This window comes from Muscardinus avellanarius, assembly GCF_963383645.1.
Source record: "Muscardinus avellanarius genome assembly, chromosome: 3".
Classification (NCBI taxonomy): domain Eukaryota; kingdom Metazoa; phylum Chordata; class Mammalia; order Rodentia; family Gliridae; genus Muscardinus; species Muscardinus avellanarius.
Genome location: NC_137788.1, coordinates 2377302 through 2392010, shown reverse-complemented (window position 1 = coordinate 2392010; position 14709 = coordinate 2377302). Strand labels below are relative to the sequence as shown.

Genomic DNA, 14709 nt, shown 5'->3' with positions numbered 1-14709 from the left:
CACTCCAGCCTCTGGCTTGCTGTGTGTCACACAGCATGCACCAGTGTACCTGTATTGCCTCCCTGTGTGTGTGTGTGTGTGTGTGTGTGTGTGTGTGTGTGTGTGTACACTCGTGTTTGGAGTTTATTTGTTTTTGTGGTGCTGGGGCTCAAACCCATGACCTTGCACACACGAGGCAAGACTTCTACCCTTGAGCACCCCCAGATTCCTCTCTCTGTAAAAGGACACCAGTCACATTGGGCCCACCCTCAGGACCTCATTTTAACTAGACCAAATCTGCAAAGACCCTGTTCTCAAATAAGGGCACATTCAGAAGTCTCAGAGGTAGTACCTGAACTTATCTTTGGGTGACCCAATTCATCCAGGAAACAGACCAAACTTTTGAATTAATATTTGGGAGTAATCAAGATAAACAGTACTGTAAGTAGAACCAGGAGTGTCTATAAAAAGTGTTGGACAGAGCCAGGCATGGTGGCGCCTGCTTGTAATCCCAGCATTTGGGAGGCAGAGACAGGAGGATCGTGGTTTGCAGACAGCCTCAGCTACTTAGTGAAGCCCTCTGCAACTCAGTGAGACCCTGTTTCAAAATAAAGAATTAAAAATAGGGCTGGGGATATAGCTCAAAGGTAGAATGCCCCTGGATTCTATCCCCAGTATCGCAAAAAAAAAAAAAAAAAAAAAGTGATGGAAATTTCTGAATGTTTTGTGAATTAGTGAGGCATCAACGCAGTATTATGGTAGTGAATTCCTTTAAAGAAATCTTTCTTGTTCTTGTAAACAGCCCAAGTGTTCAGAATGCCCCACAAGATTGGATTTGTAGTGGTCAGCTCCTCTGGACACGAAGACGGCTTCAGTGCCCGGGAACTGATGATCCACGCGCCGACTGTCAGTGGGTGGAGGTCCCCAAGGTAAGCTGGAGAAGCGGGTCAGCCTGAGTCTTCTGAGAGCAGTTGGCTTCTCATTCTAAACCCTTCTTTTATTATCTTGGACATCATGAACCACAAGATTGCCAGGCTGTGCTGCATGTTAGAAAATCTTGTTCTGTGATGAGTTTGGTTTTTTTTTTTTCTTTTCGTTTGTTTTTTATTTTTATTTTTATTTTTTTGAGCTGGGCATGGTGACACATGCTTGTAATCCCAGTACTTGGGAGGCTGAGACTGGAGGATTGCAGATTCACGGCCAGCCTCAGCTACTTAGTAAGGCCCTCCACAATTTAGTGAGACCCTGTTTCAAAATTAAGAATAAGAAATAGGGCTGGGGGTGTAGCTCGGAGGTAGAATGCCCCTGGGTGCAATCTCCAATACCTTAAAAAATTGTTTTTGGCCAGATGTGATGACATACATACACCTGTAATCCAGAACTTGGGAGGCTGAGACAGGAGGATTGCAGGTTCTAGGCCAGCCTCAAAATTAAGTCCTCTGAGCCGGGCGGTGTGGTAGCGCACGCTTGTAATCCCCGCGCTTGGGAGGCGGAGACAGGAGGATCGCGCAGGTTTGAAGCCAGCCGCGTGCGCTGGCTTAGGAGACCCTGTTTCCAAATAAAAATGTAAAAATGGGTCTGGGAGTGTAGCCCAGAGGTAGGAGGGCTTCCAGGAACCCCAGTACCACAAAAAAAAAAAAAAAATTAAGTCCTCTGCAACAGTAAAACCCTGTATCTTTTTTCTTTTTCTTTTGTGGTACAGGGGATGGAACTCATTCATTCTACCTTCAAACTACACTCCCAGCCCTATTTTATTTCTTATTTGGAAAGGGTCTCACTAGGTCAGTAAGAGTCTCACTCCTTACTGAGACTGTCCTTGAACCTGTGATCCTCCTGTCTCAGTGTGCCACCGCATCCTATGAGACCCTATTTCAAAACAATAAAAAATAAAAAAGGGCCGGGGGTATAGCTGGAAGGCAGAACGCCCCAGGGTTCAACCAGCAGTACCAAAAATAAATAAATAAATCTCCCTGACGTCTTTCCCTTCTGACTTTGGCCCACAGCACACACAGCAGTGTATAAATGCAGAAGAAGAGGGGGCTGGCCCCTGATGTCGTCTGCCCCTGTTTCCTTCCACATTGCTGGGCCACGAGTTCTCGTCAATTTTCTGTGCAGAGCTTGTGTTTGCACATTTGGGGTTTTATGGTTGGGCGCCTGTGGTGAAAAACTTTGCATCTGACTACTTTAATTTGACATCAAGCTTAAACTAAAAAGACTCTTTCAAAGTTCTCTTGAACGTGTACATTTCTAAAAATTTTCATTATTCAAGTTCATCTTTTTATACTTCTGAAACATTTACATATGTCCAGAGGCCCTCATTTCACCAGCATGGTATCTAGCCTGGCGTGAGCAGGCTCCCGTCCCTGCTCAGTGCACGCCTTCCCCGGCTCCGCCTCTGTACCGTGTACTGTCCCCATGGACCTGTATGTGGGCAGGATGTTTTCAGTTTACCCAGGAGTTGTGCCTTGCTGAAAACTGCATGTAAATCACATTTAAAATTAAAATGGCCAGGCGTGGTGGCGCACACTTGTAATCCCAGCATTCGGGAGGCGGAGACAGGAGGATTGCGGCTCGCAGTCAGCCTCAGCTACTTAGTGAAGCCCTCCACAACTTAGTGAGGGCCTGTTTAAAATAAAGAATAAAAAGAATAGGGCAGGGAGTATAGTTCAGAGGTCAAATGCCTCTGGGTTCCATCCCCAGACCCGCAAAAAAAAAAAAAAAATTAATTATTTTCCCTTTGGAGTTTGAGAAGACCCAACAAGCAAGGCTCCTCCCCCGGCCTGAGTTGAGAGGGGGTCAAGGAATGAAGCGGGGGGCGGAGCAGCACCTGCTGCAGGTGAGCGTCCTGATGCTGCCCTCAGACGCGCCGGTGCACCTACCATGGGGCAGAGTTATGAGATGGAGCCCACACCTGGAGGGCAGGAGGAGGCCACCCAGGCAGGCGGCAGGCCCACGCCCCTCCCAGCTTCTGTTCTTACCCTCTTATGCCCCTGCCATAGGGGCCATTAATGGGAGCTACCTTTGTCCAGTGACTTTGAGCAGATGAAAGGCTCCTGAGCCAGGCGCAGTGACACATGCCTGTAATCCCACCACTTTGGAGGCTGAGGCAGAAGGCTCACGAGTTCCAGGCCAGCCTTGGTAACTTAGACCCTACTCAAAATAAAAAATAAAAAGAGCTGGGGGTGTAGCTCAGTGACAGAGCACTCCTGGGCAGTCTCCAGTAGCACACACACAAAAGATTCTTAACTAGTAGCATTTTAAAAATAACACTGACATCGTGCTTGTCTGCATCGGCACTTCTTTACCATACTCACTCCAGTACCTTGCTTTCAGAGGAGCGGGCACCAGTGCCCTGGCCGCCACACAGGCGCACACTGGGTTTGGCCCAGATCTTGTCACCTTGAGGTCAAGCACATCACATGAAGGCCAAAGAAAATATCCTCAAACCAAGTGCCCCAAAGACAGGACGCGGCGCGCCGTCACCACGGCTACAGAGGTGTGTCTGGGTCACTCCCGCCATGTCAGCCGTAGGACCGGGGGACCCACAGAGCCCACGGTCTGCAGAGCCACGCACTTTAGAGACATGAAGCCTACCGACAGCTCTAGCCTCTGGACGGCCTTCTCTCACAGGATTATTTTTAGTCAAAAGAAACCTATTGCTGTCAGTTCACCTTGTAAGGACAGTCCTTTCGTGTGTGTGGCACCAAGGATTGAACCTAGGGACCTCTGCCACTGAGCTACACCCCCAGCCCTTATTTTATTTTCTATTTTGAAACAGGGCCTCACTAAGTTGCGTAGGCCGGGCACCAGCTTGCAATCTTCTCACCTAAGTCTCCTGTTGCAGGTATGTGCCACTGTTCCCAGCCATACCGATCTTTTTAAGTGTGCTGCTGCTTTTTATATTCAACTTAAAAGGTATTTTTTATCCATATATAAACTATACAGCAGCCACCCTTAAGGGCCTATGATTTAGTACAATCCTAGGCCCTGTTTTTGAAGGGATTTTATAAAAATATAGCTTCAAAGTGTGGCCAGTCATCGTCATTTTTAAGCAGTTTTGAGGGTTGGTTTTTTTTTTTTTTTTTTTTTTTTTGGTGGTACTGGGGTTCCTGGAAGCCCTTCTACCTCCGGGCTACACTCCCTGACCCATTTTTACATTTTTATTTGGAAACAGGGTCTCCTAAGCCAGCGCGCGCGGCTAGCTTCGAACCTGCGCGATCCTCCTGTCTCTGCCTCCCAAGCGCGGGGATTACAAGCGTGCGCCACCACGCCAGGCTAGTTTTGAGGGTTTTAATAATAGGTCAGTAACCGTCCATATGTTTAGAGCGGCTGCATCGTGAATCACACAGTGAGTGCCGTGAGCGAGGCAGCCGTGGCCTCCTGGGAGAGACCCAGCGCCGCCTGCCAAGCCGTGACCCCGTGCTGCTCACTGCCCGCCACCCAGGGCTGGCACTTCTCAGAGTGATCTTAGAAAAGACCCGCGTTTGTGCCCCAGAGTCACAAAGAGAGCAGGCCCTTCAGTCCGACCTGGCTCTACTCTCCGCGCTCACCCTGCCCGCGAGCCCTCAAAGTTCCATACAAAGAGAGCAGACCCTTCAGTCTGACCTGGCTCTGCTCTCCGCGCTCACCCCGGCCCGCTAGCCCTCAAAGTTCCATTTCTGTTCAGCAGTAGACAGAAAGACTCCCAGAGCCTCGCCCGTCCAGCTGATGGTCCTTTCTCGGTCCCGTCACGGTGGCTTTGAGTACGAGTGAGGCGCTCTGGGTTGGGCGGCGACCCCACAGCAGGGTCTGAAGATGCGGCCGCTGTTGGCCACCCCAGGGGCTGAGGTTTCTGGCTGGCCTGGCCACGCGGCGGGCAGAGCTGGCTCAGCGGTTCTGTTTTGTCTGCGTCGGACTTCTCTGGCCTTTCAGATGTCCGTGTAGAGCTGTGAGCGCTCCACTATATATAGAGGAGTCAGACTGTGCGATGTCCAGGTGGGGTTCGCTGACAAACGGGGTTCTCAGAGTGATGAGACTGAGCTGCTCCCCCGCCCAGGTGGAGAAGAAGAGAGCCCAGGGCCCAGCGCTGGGTGCTTTGAGGGGAGCGAGCCAGGGGGCAGGTGAAGGGCTCGGAGAGGGTGGTGCCAAGGACGACGGCAGGCAGAGTGCTTTAGCAGTGTGGGCCAGGAAGGAGCCGAGGCAGAGGGCTTCACGGAGGTGCGTGGCGGCTGCCTCCAGGGTGACCCGTGGGCAGAGTGGGGTAGGGAAAGGGGCATGAGAAGGTTGTGGGGGTGACTGCAGAATCAGGAGCGCTTGGAAAGGACGCGGGGTCACTGGGTGCTGCTCTTGAGGTGGGCCTCCTCGAGGGTGTTTGTCTATGACGGCAGTGGTCTGGTGGAGGGAACGGGGAGGTGGCCACAGAAACCAGGTCTTCAAAAGCTGCCGGGCAGGTCAGTGCTCAGCTGGTGGTCCAGGTGGGTGGGGAGGACGGGCACGGGCAGGAGGCTGCTCCGCTGTGTGGAAGAGCCCTAGAGAAGCCGAGTGAGGTGTGGGGCGGCCGAGCCTTCAGCGAGGAGCTGTGTGCTGTGCTGTGCTGTGGCCCAGCTTGAGGCAGGAGCGCACACCCGACCCTGGGTCACTAGCAAGCCCAGGGTGGTGACACTTGCAGTAGAAGGGGCCTTTCCCACCTGCCCCCATCCTTCAGAGCTCTTTGGCCGCAGTAGCCCGTGATGCCTCCGTTGTCTGGTTACGGAGCGCCACCAGGTCATTGCTGTCCTGTAAGCATCGCGCTGCGCTGCCTCAGTCAGGACCGTACCGCTCAGTGCTCGGTGCTGGCTGCCCGGTGCGTTCTCTAACCCATTCTCACGCAGTGGTTTAGAAGGAAGCTCTAGCACAGGCAGCAGCCTGGGCCCCTCCCCTGGGCAGACACTCCCTAGATGTTGACAACTCAGGATCCTAGAAGCAGCTGTGTTGCCAGCTCCTGTCCCTGTGACAGCATGCCTGACATACTGTGTTGTATGCTCACTGGCCCATGGCTGGGGACCTGTGACAAGGAAGAAGGAATCATGGCAGAGCACGGGACAGAGGTCTGTTCACCTCACAGAGGCCAGAGAGGGGAAAGGGCCGGCACCCCGGGTCTCCTCAAACACCCCATGACCTGACTTCCTCCCACCAAGCCCCACCTCCTAAAGGGTCGACCACCTCCAAAGCAGCCCAGGCTGGTGGCCAAGCCTTTAACACATGGCCTTTGGGGGACATTTCAGATCCAACCCATAACACAAGTGGTTTTCTCTTTTTTTTTTTTTTTTTTTTTTTTTGGCAGTACTGGGCATGGAACCCAGAACACTCTACTTCCAAGCTATACCCCCAGCCCAATTTTTTATTCTTTAATTTGAAATAGGGTCTCACTGAGTTGCAAGGGTCCTCACTCAGTAGCTGAGGCTGGCTGAGAACCTGCACGGTCCTCCTGTCTCAGCCTCCCAAGTGCTGGGATTACACACGTGCGCCACCACGCCCGGCTTACGGGGCTCTCTTAAGTTCTTAGGTTCCTTTAAAAAGCCTTTGGCTCTGGCTTGCTCACCAATACAGCCCTTAAGACTGATTTGTTCATCCGTGATGGACGTCAGGTCCCCTGACAGGGTTCGGCTGTCAGAGGTAGGTTTGCGCGGGCGGCCCGCATGGGGCCCGCCCTGCGTCCGCCTTCAGCTCTGCCCTGCGGCCCAGAGGGAGGAGTGTCGCGGCTTCTCCTGGGCCTGCTCAGTGCGTGCAGTGCACCACGCCTGCCTGCGAGTGCAGCACCGGAATCCACAGCCGAGGCTCAGAGTGACCGGCATGCATCTGCTTTCAGATTCTGCCAGTTTCCACAAGAGATTGTTCTGCAGATGGTGGAGAGATGCCGCATAAGAAAACTTCAGCTACTTGCTCACCAGTACATGATTTCAAGTAAAGTTGAGTTCTACATCAGTGAAAGCTTGCCTGAATATTTTGTACCGTACCAAGCAGAGCGATTTCGCAGACTTGGGTAAGAGTGAAATTGAGAATTTACAGTGGTACCTTTTAGCCTGGCCAAGTCTCTCTGAAAGTTCTCAAGGATTACTGAATGGTCCTGTTACTTTTGCTCCTGTATGGCTTTGTGTGTGTGTGTGTGGTACTGGGGTGGAACCCAGGGCTTTCTACCTCCGGGCTCTGCTCCCAGACCTTTTTTATACTTTATTTGGAAACAGGGTCTCACCAAGTTGCTGAGAGCCTCACTAAGTAGCTGAGGCTGGCTTCGAACCCGTGCGATCCTCCTGTCTTAATCTCCCAAGTGCTGAGATTACAAGCAGCACCACCACGCCGGCTTCTATAGAACATTCTTAATGCCTGCCTTTTACTAAATATGCTTTAAAAACCGTGTTATGTTGTTATGTCTACATCCAACTGCCTCGCAGGAGGAAAGCCTTAGAATTGGGGGATTTTCTTTTTCTTTTCTTCTTCTTTTTTTTTTCTTTTTTTTACGGATTTGGGGATGGAACCCAGGAGCATCTGACCTCCGAGCTACACCCTCTGCCCTATTTTTTATTTTTGAAATAGGGTCTCACTAAGTTGCAGAGGGCCTCACTTAAGTAGCTGAGGCTGTCCATGAACCGCGATCCTCCAGTCTCAGCCTCCCAAATGCTGAGATTACAAGCATGCGCCACCCTTCCCGGCACAAGAATTGGGGTATTTTCCCTAGGCTTTTTATTCGGAGCTTGGCTTTTGTTTAAACCTTTTGAGTTCTGTTTTTACCTTCAGTGTGTTGTTCATGTGTGATTTTCCTTCCAGCTATGTCTCTCTCTGTGATAATGAAAAGACTGGTTGTAAAGCCCGAGAACTCAAGTCAGTGTACGTGGATGCAGTGGGGCAGTTTCTCAAGCTAATATTTCACCAAAACCATGTCAACAAGTACAACATCTATAACCAGGTAAGATGGACACATCTGCACGCCTTGTGCAGGGCTCTCGCTCGCTGGAGCTGGGCTCTGCCGTTCAGCAAGCCTGGGCACAGGCCTGTGGACCTTGAGACCTGCTGCCGGTGTTGCCAAGACAGGGGCTTCAGAGGCACTGGTGAAAGAGAGTGTGAAAGTTTTTATGTCAGCTGCAGCTGGCGACGGCCTGGCAGTGTTTTGGCACCATCGCTCCTGCCTGTTTCTTTTTAACTTTAAATTGCCTCCTAGATAAAGGTGCATGGATATGTTGTTGGCATTCTGCCTGTTGAACAGCGCTGTTCTAGATGAACCCCCTGGGAAAGTAGGGGCTTGTGTTGGGCATCTTGAGCTTCTCCATTCAGCAGCTGGCTCTGAATCTTACCCTCACACCCTCCCGCTCCTTTGAGGAGTGAGTTAGAAATCAGTGTGTCAGCCAGTGCAGTGGTGCCTGCCTGTAATCCCAGTGCTTGGGAAGCTGAGACAGGATTGCAGGATCAAGGACAGCCTCAGCAAGTAGTGAGACTCAGCAACCTAGTGAGATCCCGCTTTAAAACAAAACAAAACAGTTGAAGCTGTAGCACTCTTGGGTATCTTTCCAAAGGGATCGAAATGAGAGAATTACAGTAATACGTGCATATCCATGCCCGTCGCAGTATAATTCACAGTCGCCAAATTACAGAACCAACCAAGCTGTCCATCAACCCATGAATGGATTACCTTGTGGGATATATACACAATGAAATTCTACTCAACAATAAAAAAGAACAAAATAATGCCATTTGCAGGAAAATGTATGGACCTGGAGAATGTTAGGTTAAGTGAGATCAGCCAGTCACGGAAAGTGAAGGGGCGTATGCTTCCCCTCTAGGGAGTAATGGTGACCCCAGAGGGACTGCAGAGAATGGAGGAGACACTTACAGGGAAAGGGGAGGGGGAGAGGAAGGTCAGTGACGGGGTCACTCCCGTGGACACTGTGAACACATATGAGAGCACCGCTGCCACTCCCAGTGCCCCGTATGGGGAAGGGGAGACTGGGGAGGGGCCGGGGAGCCCACCCGGTGCTGTGTGCATTCATGGCCCTATCGCTGTGACTTCATTCTGATGTGAGACTCTAACGCACTAATAAAGTCTATAAAAATAAAAAGGGTTGAGGGTGTAACGCAGAGGTGGAATGCCCCTAGGTTTACTCTTCAGTGCCACAAAAAAAATTAATTGTGTCCAAAGCTGTCTTGTTAGAGCTGATATTTATAATATCCCTTGCCCCTCCAAGAAAAATACAAGCATTCCAAATAAATAAAATTTTTAAAAAACTCTTTTTTGCCAGGCGTGGTGGCACACACTTGTAATCCCAGCATTTGGGAGGCTGAGACAGGAGGATCGCGGTTCACGACCAGCCTGAGCTACTTAGTGAGGCCTCCACAACTTAGTGAGAACCTGTTTCACAATAAAGAATAAAATATAGGGCTGGCCATTCTACCTTGGAGCTACATGCCCAGCCCTATTTGTTTAATTTTGAAAGAGAGTCTCACTAAATTGCTGAGGCTCATCTGAAACTTGCCATCATCCTGTCCCGGTCTCCCAAGCACTGAGTTTACATGCATGTACCACCGTGCCTGGCTATAGATCAAATTTTGATACTGAGCAAACAAGTTAAAAGAAAAACTCTTAAGACACAACCATATTGCCTGGTCCATTGCAGCATAACTTAATAGTCAGCTGAAAGAAAGATCCTTCACTTTTTTCCTCATACATCTGTGGTTACCACCGCAGCCTGGTCAAGCACTTGGGCTGCTGTGCACAGATCAGAGTTTGTTGTAAAGGGCCTGAGGCATGGAGAGCACTTTGTACTTAATTTTTGCGGACTTAACTCTTTTCACAGGTGGCTTTGGTTGCAGTGAATATCATCGGAGACCCTGCGGATTTCGGTGATGAAGGCAATACTGTGAGTTTGGAGATAAAACTCCTAAGGAAGACAGTGTGTTCAGATGGGGGAAGAGGAATCATTTATTTTCATCACAAAAGTATCATTTTTAAAAGTCTGTATAAAACTGACTAGTAAATAATTGTCAGCTAATCAGGCGTGGCGGCGCACGCTCATAATCCCCGCCCTTGGGAGGCTGAGACAAGAGGATCGCACAGGTTCGAAGCCAGCCTCAGCTACTTAGTGAGACCCTGTTTCCAAATAAAATATTTTAAAAATAGGTCTGGGAGTATAGTCCGGAGGTAGAAAGCCCCTGGGTTCCACCCCCAGTTCCACCAAAAAAAAAAAAAAAAATTGTCACCTGTAAGTTTACTAAACTTTTTTTTTTTTTACTTTAGAATTTTAACTGTTTCTTTAAAAGACCAGGATCACTGAATTTTGCTGACAAGTTTCTGTTCATTAATTGTGAAGTTAAGATTTTGTGTTGTCCCATGTTTGCTGAGATTCTAAGCAGATGCTTTGCTCCCAAAGACCTCTAGAGAGAAGTTGATTGACCATTATCTTGGGCACAACTCTGAGGATCCCGCCCTGGAAGGAACTTATGCTGGGTAAGAGCCCTGTCCCTGCCTCCCAGCCAGCAAGGAGCTGGTCGCCAGAGTGCCCGGCACGTCCAATGCAGTGCGGGTCCAGAGCTGGGAAAGCTCTGGCTGGGGTCTGCAGCACGCCCTGGATGCCAAGCACTGTGCCAGTCACTCAGCGCCACTCTCAGGTGGTGCTGAAGGCTCAGGTACATGCAGGGAGAAGCCCTCTCAGCTGGCAAGGCCATAGGTGAAACGCAGGTGTTAGGAATTCTTTATTTGGAACCGGAGATTGAACCTCAGGGACATTCTGTGCCTGAGCTGCACCCTATCCCTTTTTATTTGAAACAGAATCTCATTAAGTTACTGAGGGCCTCACTAAGCTGCCTTGAACCTGAGGTCCTCCTCTCGGCCTCCCAAGTACTGGGATTACAGGCATGTGCCAGCTTGAAGGTATTGGCCAAAATGATCGATTATGACTTCAATTTATAGTATTTTAAAAGCTAAATGCAAAACACGCTTTTTACCAAGCCTTCCTTCCCTACTTAACCATCTTCACATTACTTTGCTCCCCTTCTTCCCCATGGAAGGACCCTTGATTGGGGAGCTAGAGATCCCTGTTGTATCACCTCCTCCCCCTCTCTTCCCCTGGTGCCTCTTGGGAACAGTGTTCAGCACAGCACAGGGCCCCACTCCACAGGTGTTCTGGCCTAAAGAAGAAAGGAATTGAAAACAGTCCCTGACTCCTCCTCTCTGATAGCAGGTTCTCAGTAAAGAAAAGATGGAACATTTAAATTTTAATGGAGTTTTGCTGGGCGTGGTGGCGCCTGCTTGTAATCTCAGTGCTTGGGAGGCTGAGACAGGAGGATCGCGCAGGTTCGAAGCCAGCCTCAGCTACTTAGTGAGGCTCTCAGCAACTTAGTGAGACCCTGTTTCCAAATAAAATAGAAAATAGGTCTGGGAGTGTAGCCCAGAGGTAGAAAAGACCCTGGGTTCCATTCCACTCCCAGTACCACAAAAATAAATAAATAAATAAATAATAAATTTTAATGGAGTTTCAAGTTTGTCCACCATTTCTTGGTTAATTTCACTTACCCAGAAGCTGTGTGCTGCCTGCAGAGCTCCCCGCCCCCACAGGCCTTGCTTCCAGGGGCCTCCGCCTGAGGGAGGCCCTGGTGGAGGAGGCTGGCCAGTCCCGGGAGGTGGTGACTGTGAAGCTCGTCCCCTCCCCAGTGCCCCGGCCAGGCCAGCCCAGCATCAGTGGAAGTGCTGGTTGGTGGAGAAATGAGGACATCCACGTCCAGGGGCCTGAGTGTCCCGCTCGGGGTCAGGAGCCTGGCCCTGTGAGCCCCGGACTGCAAGGCACTGGGCTTCCCAGCCTCCTCACGCCGTGGCCTCTCCTCCAGGCTGGCCCGGGGGCTGCCTGCCATGCAGTGCCCTGGACTGACCCACCTCTCCTCCAGGAGGCCTGACCACATCTCCCCACTGGACGACTTGGCTTTTGACATGTACCAAGATCCCGAGGTCGCGCAGATCATCCGCAGGCTCGATGAGAAGAAGCGGGAGGCCGTCCGGCGCGAGCGCTACGACCACGCCAAGAAGCTGAAGCAGGCCATTGCGGATCTGCAGAAGGTACCCCTGCGCAGAGCCCGGCCCTGACCACCGCCCCGGGCTGCGTGCGGCTCCCGGCTGTATCAGAGCCAGTGGCCGTCAGCACCCCGGCCATCCCTCCAGCCTTCCCGGGGCCCCCTCCCCATCCAAGATGTGTGCATGGTCACCGCCCTGGTCAGCCCACTCCAGTGTCATCTTTGCAAACTTGAATCCAACGCAGAGGCTGTGTGTCACAGGTGGGCGAGCGGCTGGGGCGGTATGAGGTGGAGAAGCGCTGTGCCGTGGAGAAGGAGGACTACGACCTCGCCAAGGAGAAGAAGCAGCAGATGGCGAGCTACCGCGCCCAGGTGTACCAGCAGCTGGAGCTGCACGGCCTCCTGCACGGAGAGCTGGAGGTAGGGCTGGGTGGGGAGCAGGCTGCTCGGAGCCGGGAGTGTGCTGGGGAAGGCGGCCGTGAGGTGGGCATTGGCCCATGTGCTGGGCAGCCAGGCTTCCTCCTTGACGTGATCTGTGAGGGTCACAGGGAGGAGAGGGAAGGGGCCGGGTCAGGAAGGCTGAGACGATGGCACTTGCCAGGGGTCCCTCGTCCCTCCATTCCCCCTCCTCATTTGTGCAAGGTGATGATGCCTGCCCACAGGCGCCCCAGATGGCCTCAGTGGTGGAGACTGGCTTCACACAGAGCACCTACCTGGATCATTAGCGACATGTACAGCTAGGTCTCGTTGCTCACAGAGCAGGCGAGGAACTCGGGCCTGAGATCCACGGGCAGGTGCAGGCTGCCCACCGCTCACCTGGCCTCTGGGCTAGGCTGAGGCTCTCCGCCTCCACCCCTTGACTTTCCCCACAGTTTACAGTGGAGGCACCAGTGAGGGACAGAGTCTGCAGCCATGGGTACCATGCCTGGGCGTAGTGAACCCTGCTCTGCCCCTTACACCTACACAGGATCCCCTGGCACGCAGGCAGCGAGCAGCAGCGCCCGGTCTTGGACGTGGCCTGCTGGGGTCCAGCCTCCTATCCACATGCTGCCCGCACAGGAACCTGCGTGTGAATGTGCTCGCCCTGGGCTCTGGGTGCACAGCAGTCGTGCATTGGAGCTGGCCAGTCGGTCTCTGTGCTCTCAAAAACTCTTCTCCACTTGAGACTTGTTGTCCAGCTGAGGCTCTGCTCCCAGCACAGCCTCCACCAGTCATTCATCCCGGGACAGGACAGGTGGCCTAGGGTGGCTCTGCCCCTTGAAACAATGTCCCTTCCTTTCCTCCAGATGCGAAGGCCTGTCCCTTTGCCCCTTCAGCCCCTAGCTCGGTCCAGTAGTCCTTGCCACCAAAAGCCAGTGCCCTCGCTACCACGCCCAGAAGAAGCAGGGCCGGAAAACCCGTGTGCAGACGCTTTGCTGCAGGAGAAGCCTTCGTCTTGTTCCCTGACCCCTCCGCCTCGGCGGCACTCCACAGCAGACCGGTCGCTGCCTGCCGCAGCCCCGCCAAGGAGCAATGTAGGTAACTGCCGCGGCAGGGGCAGGTTATTCCACGGGCATCCCGCGGACCTGTGTTGTGCCTGAGTGCCCACCGGCCAGCAGCCCCTGCCCTGCGCTCTGAGAGAGGCGGGAGGGAGCCGGAGCAGAGCGCCTCTAGCCACAGCCATTACGGCAGCGGCACTGCCCACAGCCCTCCTGCGCCGCCCGCCGTGCCCGTGCCCTCTGCCTTCTGAGCCTCCTTTGTTCTTCATGGAAACCTGCAAATGTTTGCTTAAACCATCGTTCAGGGGCAAGAGAGTACGTTTGTAAAATGCAAACACACACTGCCTACCAACTCAGTAAAGTTGATGCGTGATCATCATGCCTGTTAGAACTTTCCGTGTTGTAAGGAGCAGAAAATGCCCAGTGCTTTGGCTGGGCACTTGGCACACGCCTGAATCACAGAACTTGGGAGGCTGACTCGGGATTGCGGAGCTGAAGCCAGCCTCCGCGGTTGAGCAAGGCTCTCAGCAACCTAGTGAGACCCTGCTTCCCAGTGAAAAATAAACGGGGAGGAGGGGTTTATTGGCGCGTGTAACTAGGAACACGAGAGCGTGTGGCTTCGAGGCTAGTTTGATCGGTAGCTCACCAGTATGGATACCTGGTTCTCCTAGCACTCAACTCTGTCTCTGCTGGTTGCTGACTCGATGGCACCTTACGCCATCTGAGGAGACGGCAGGTCTCGGCCTAAGCAGTGTCCTCAAGTTTATCCCAGTTAGATCAGCCTCTGTCTCTGTCTCTCTCTCTCTAACACACACACACACACACACACACACACACACACACACACACACACACAGAGTCTCTGAAGCAGTGGGCAGGATCAGAGGAGGGGCATGTGATGATTGGCCCATCAGGCTCCCTGGAGCTTCTGGGCACCACAGCGGGAGGGAAGGCAGGACGCCTGTGCCCAGGGGGTGTGCACCGCAGAGCGGAGCGGAGCGGAGGGGCCTCAGACCTCGTGCCCGCCTCAGCAGTGACAGCCCCAGTCGCGTTTCCTCTGAAACTCCATCTTCAGGCTCTCCTCTGACTTAGTGCACACTGTAATCGTCCCTTTATGTCATTGCAAGGTGTCATACCCCTGAGTAAGTTTTAGAACAGGAGAAACCCATGTGCATACATGGCGTACACGCCTCCAGTATTAAGAATGGATGGAGGGCTGCGTCTGCTTCAGTCTCACGGCGAC

At 52.5% G+C, this 14709-nt stretch overlaps 1 protein-coding gene across 1 annotated transcript in view; it reads left to right on the top strand.

The window, feature by feature from the left end:
* Positions 1-795: 795 nt before the first annotated feature.
* CEP104 (centrosomal protein 104) overlaps positions 796-14709 on the top strand; it is a gene marked incomplete at both ends in the record, with an annotated part of 33488 nt that continues 19574 nt past the window's right edge. Inside the window, 8 exons of the mRNA XM_080690979.1 lie at positions 796-908; positions 6806-6979; positions 7762-7900; positions 9783-9845; positions 10356-10432; positions 11866-12034; positions 12250-12408; positions 13275-13502. Coding sequence (XP_080547105.1) covers positions 796-908; positions 6806-6979; positions 7762-7900; positions 9783-9845; positions 10356-10432; positions 11866-12034; positions 12250-12408; positions 13275-13502 — 1122 coding nt within the window. The remainder of the gene's footprint in view (positions 909-6805; positions 6980-7761; positions 7901-9782; positions 9846-10355; positions 10433-11865; positions 12035-12249; positions 12409-13274; positions 13503-14709) is intronic.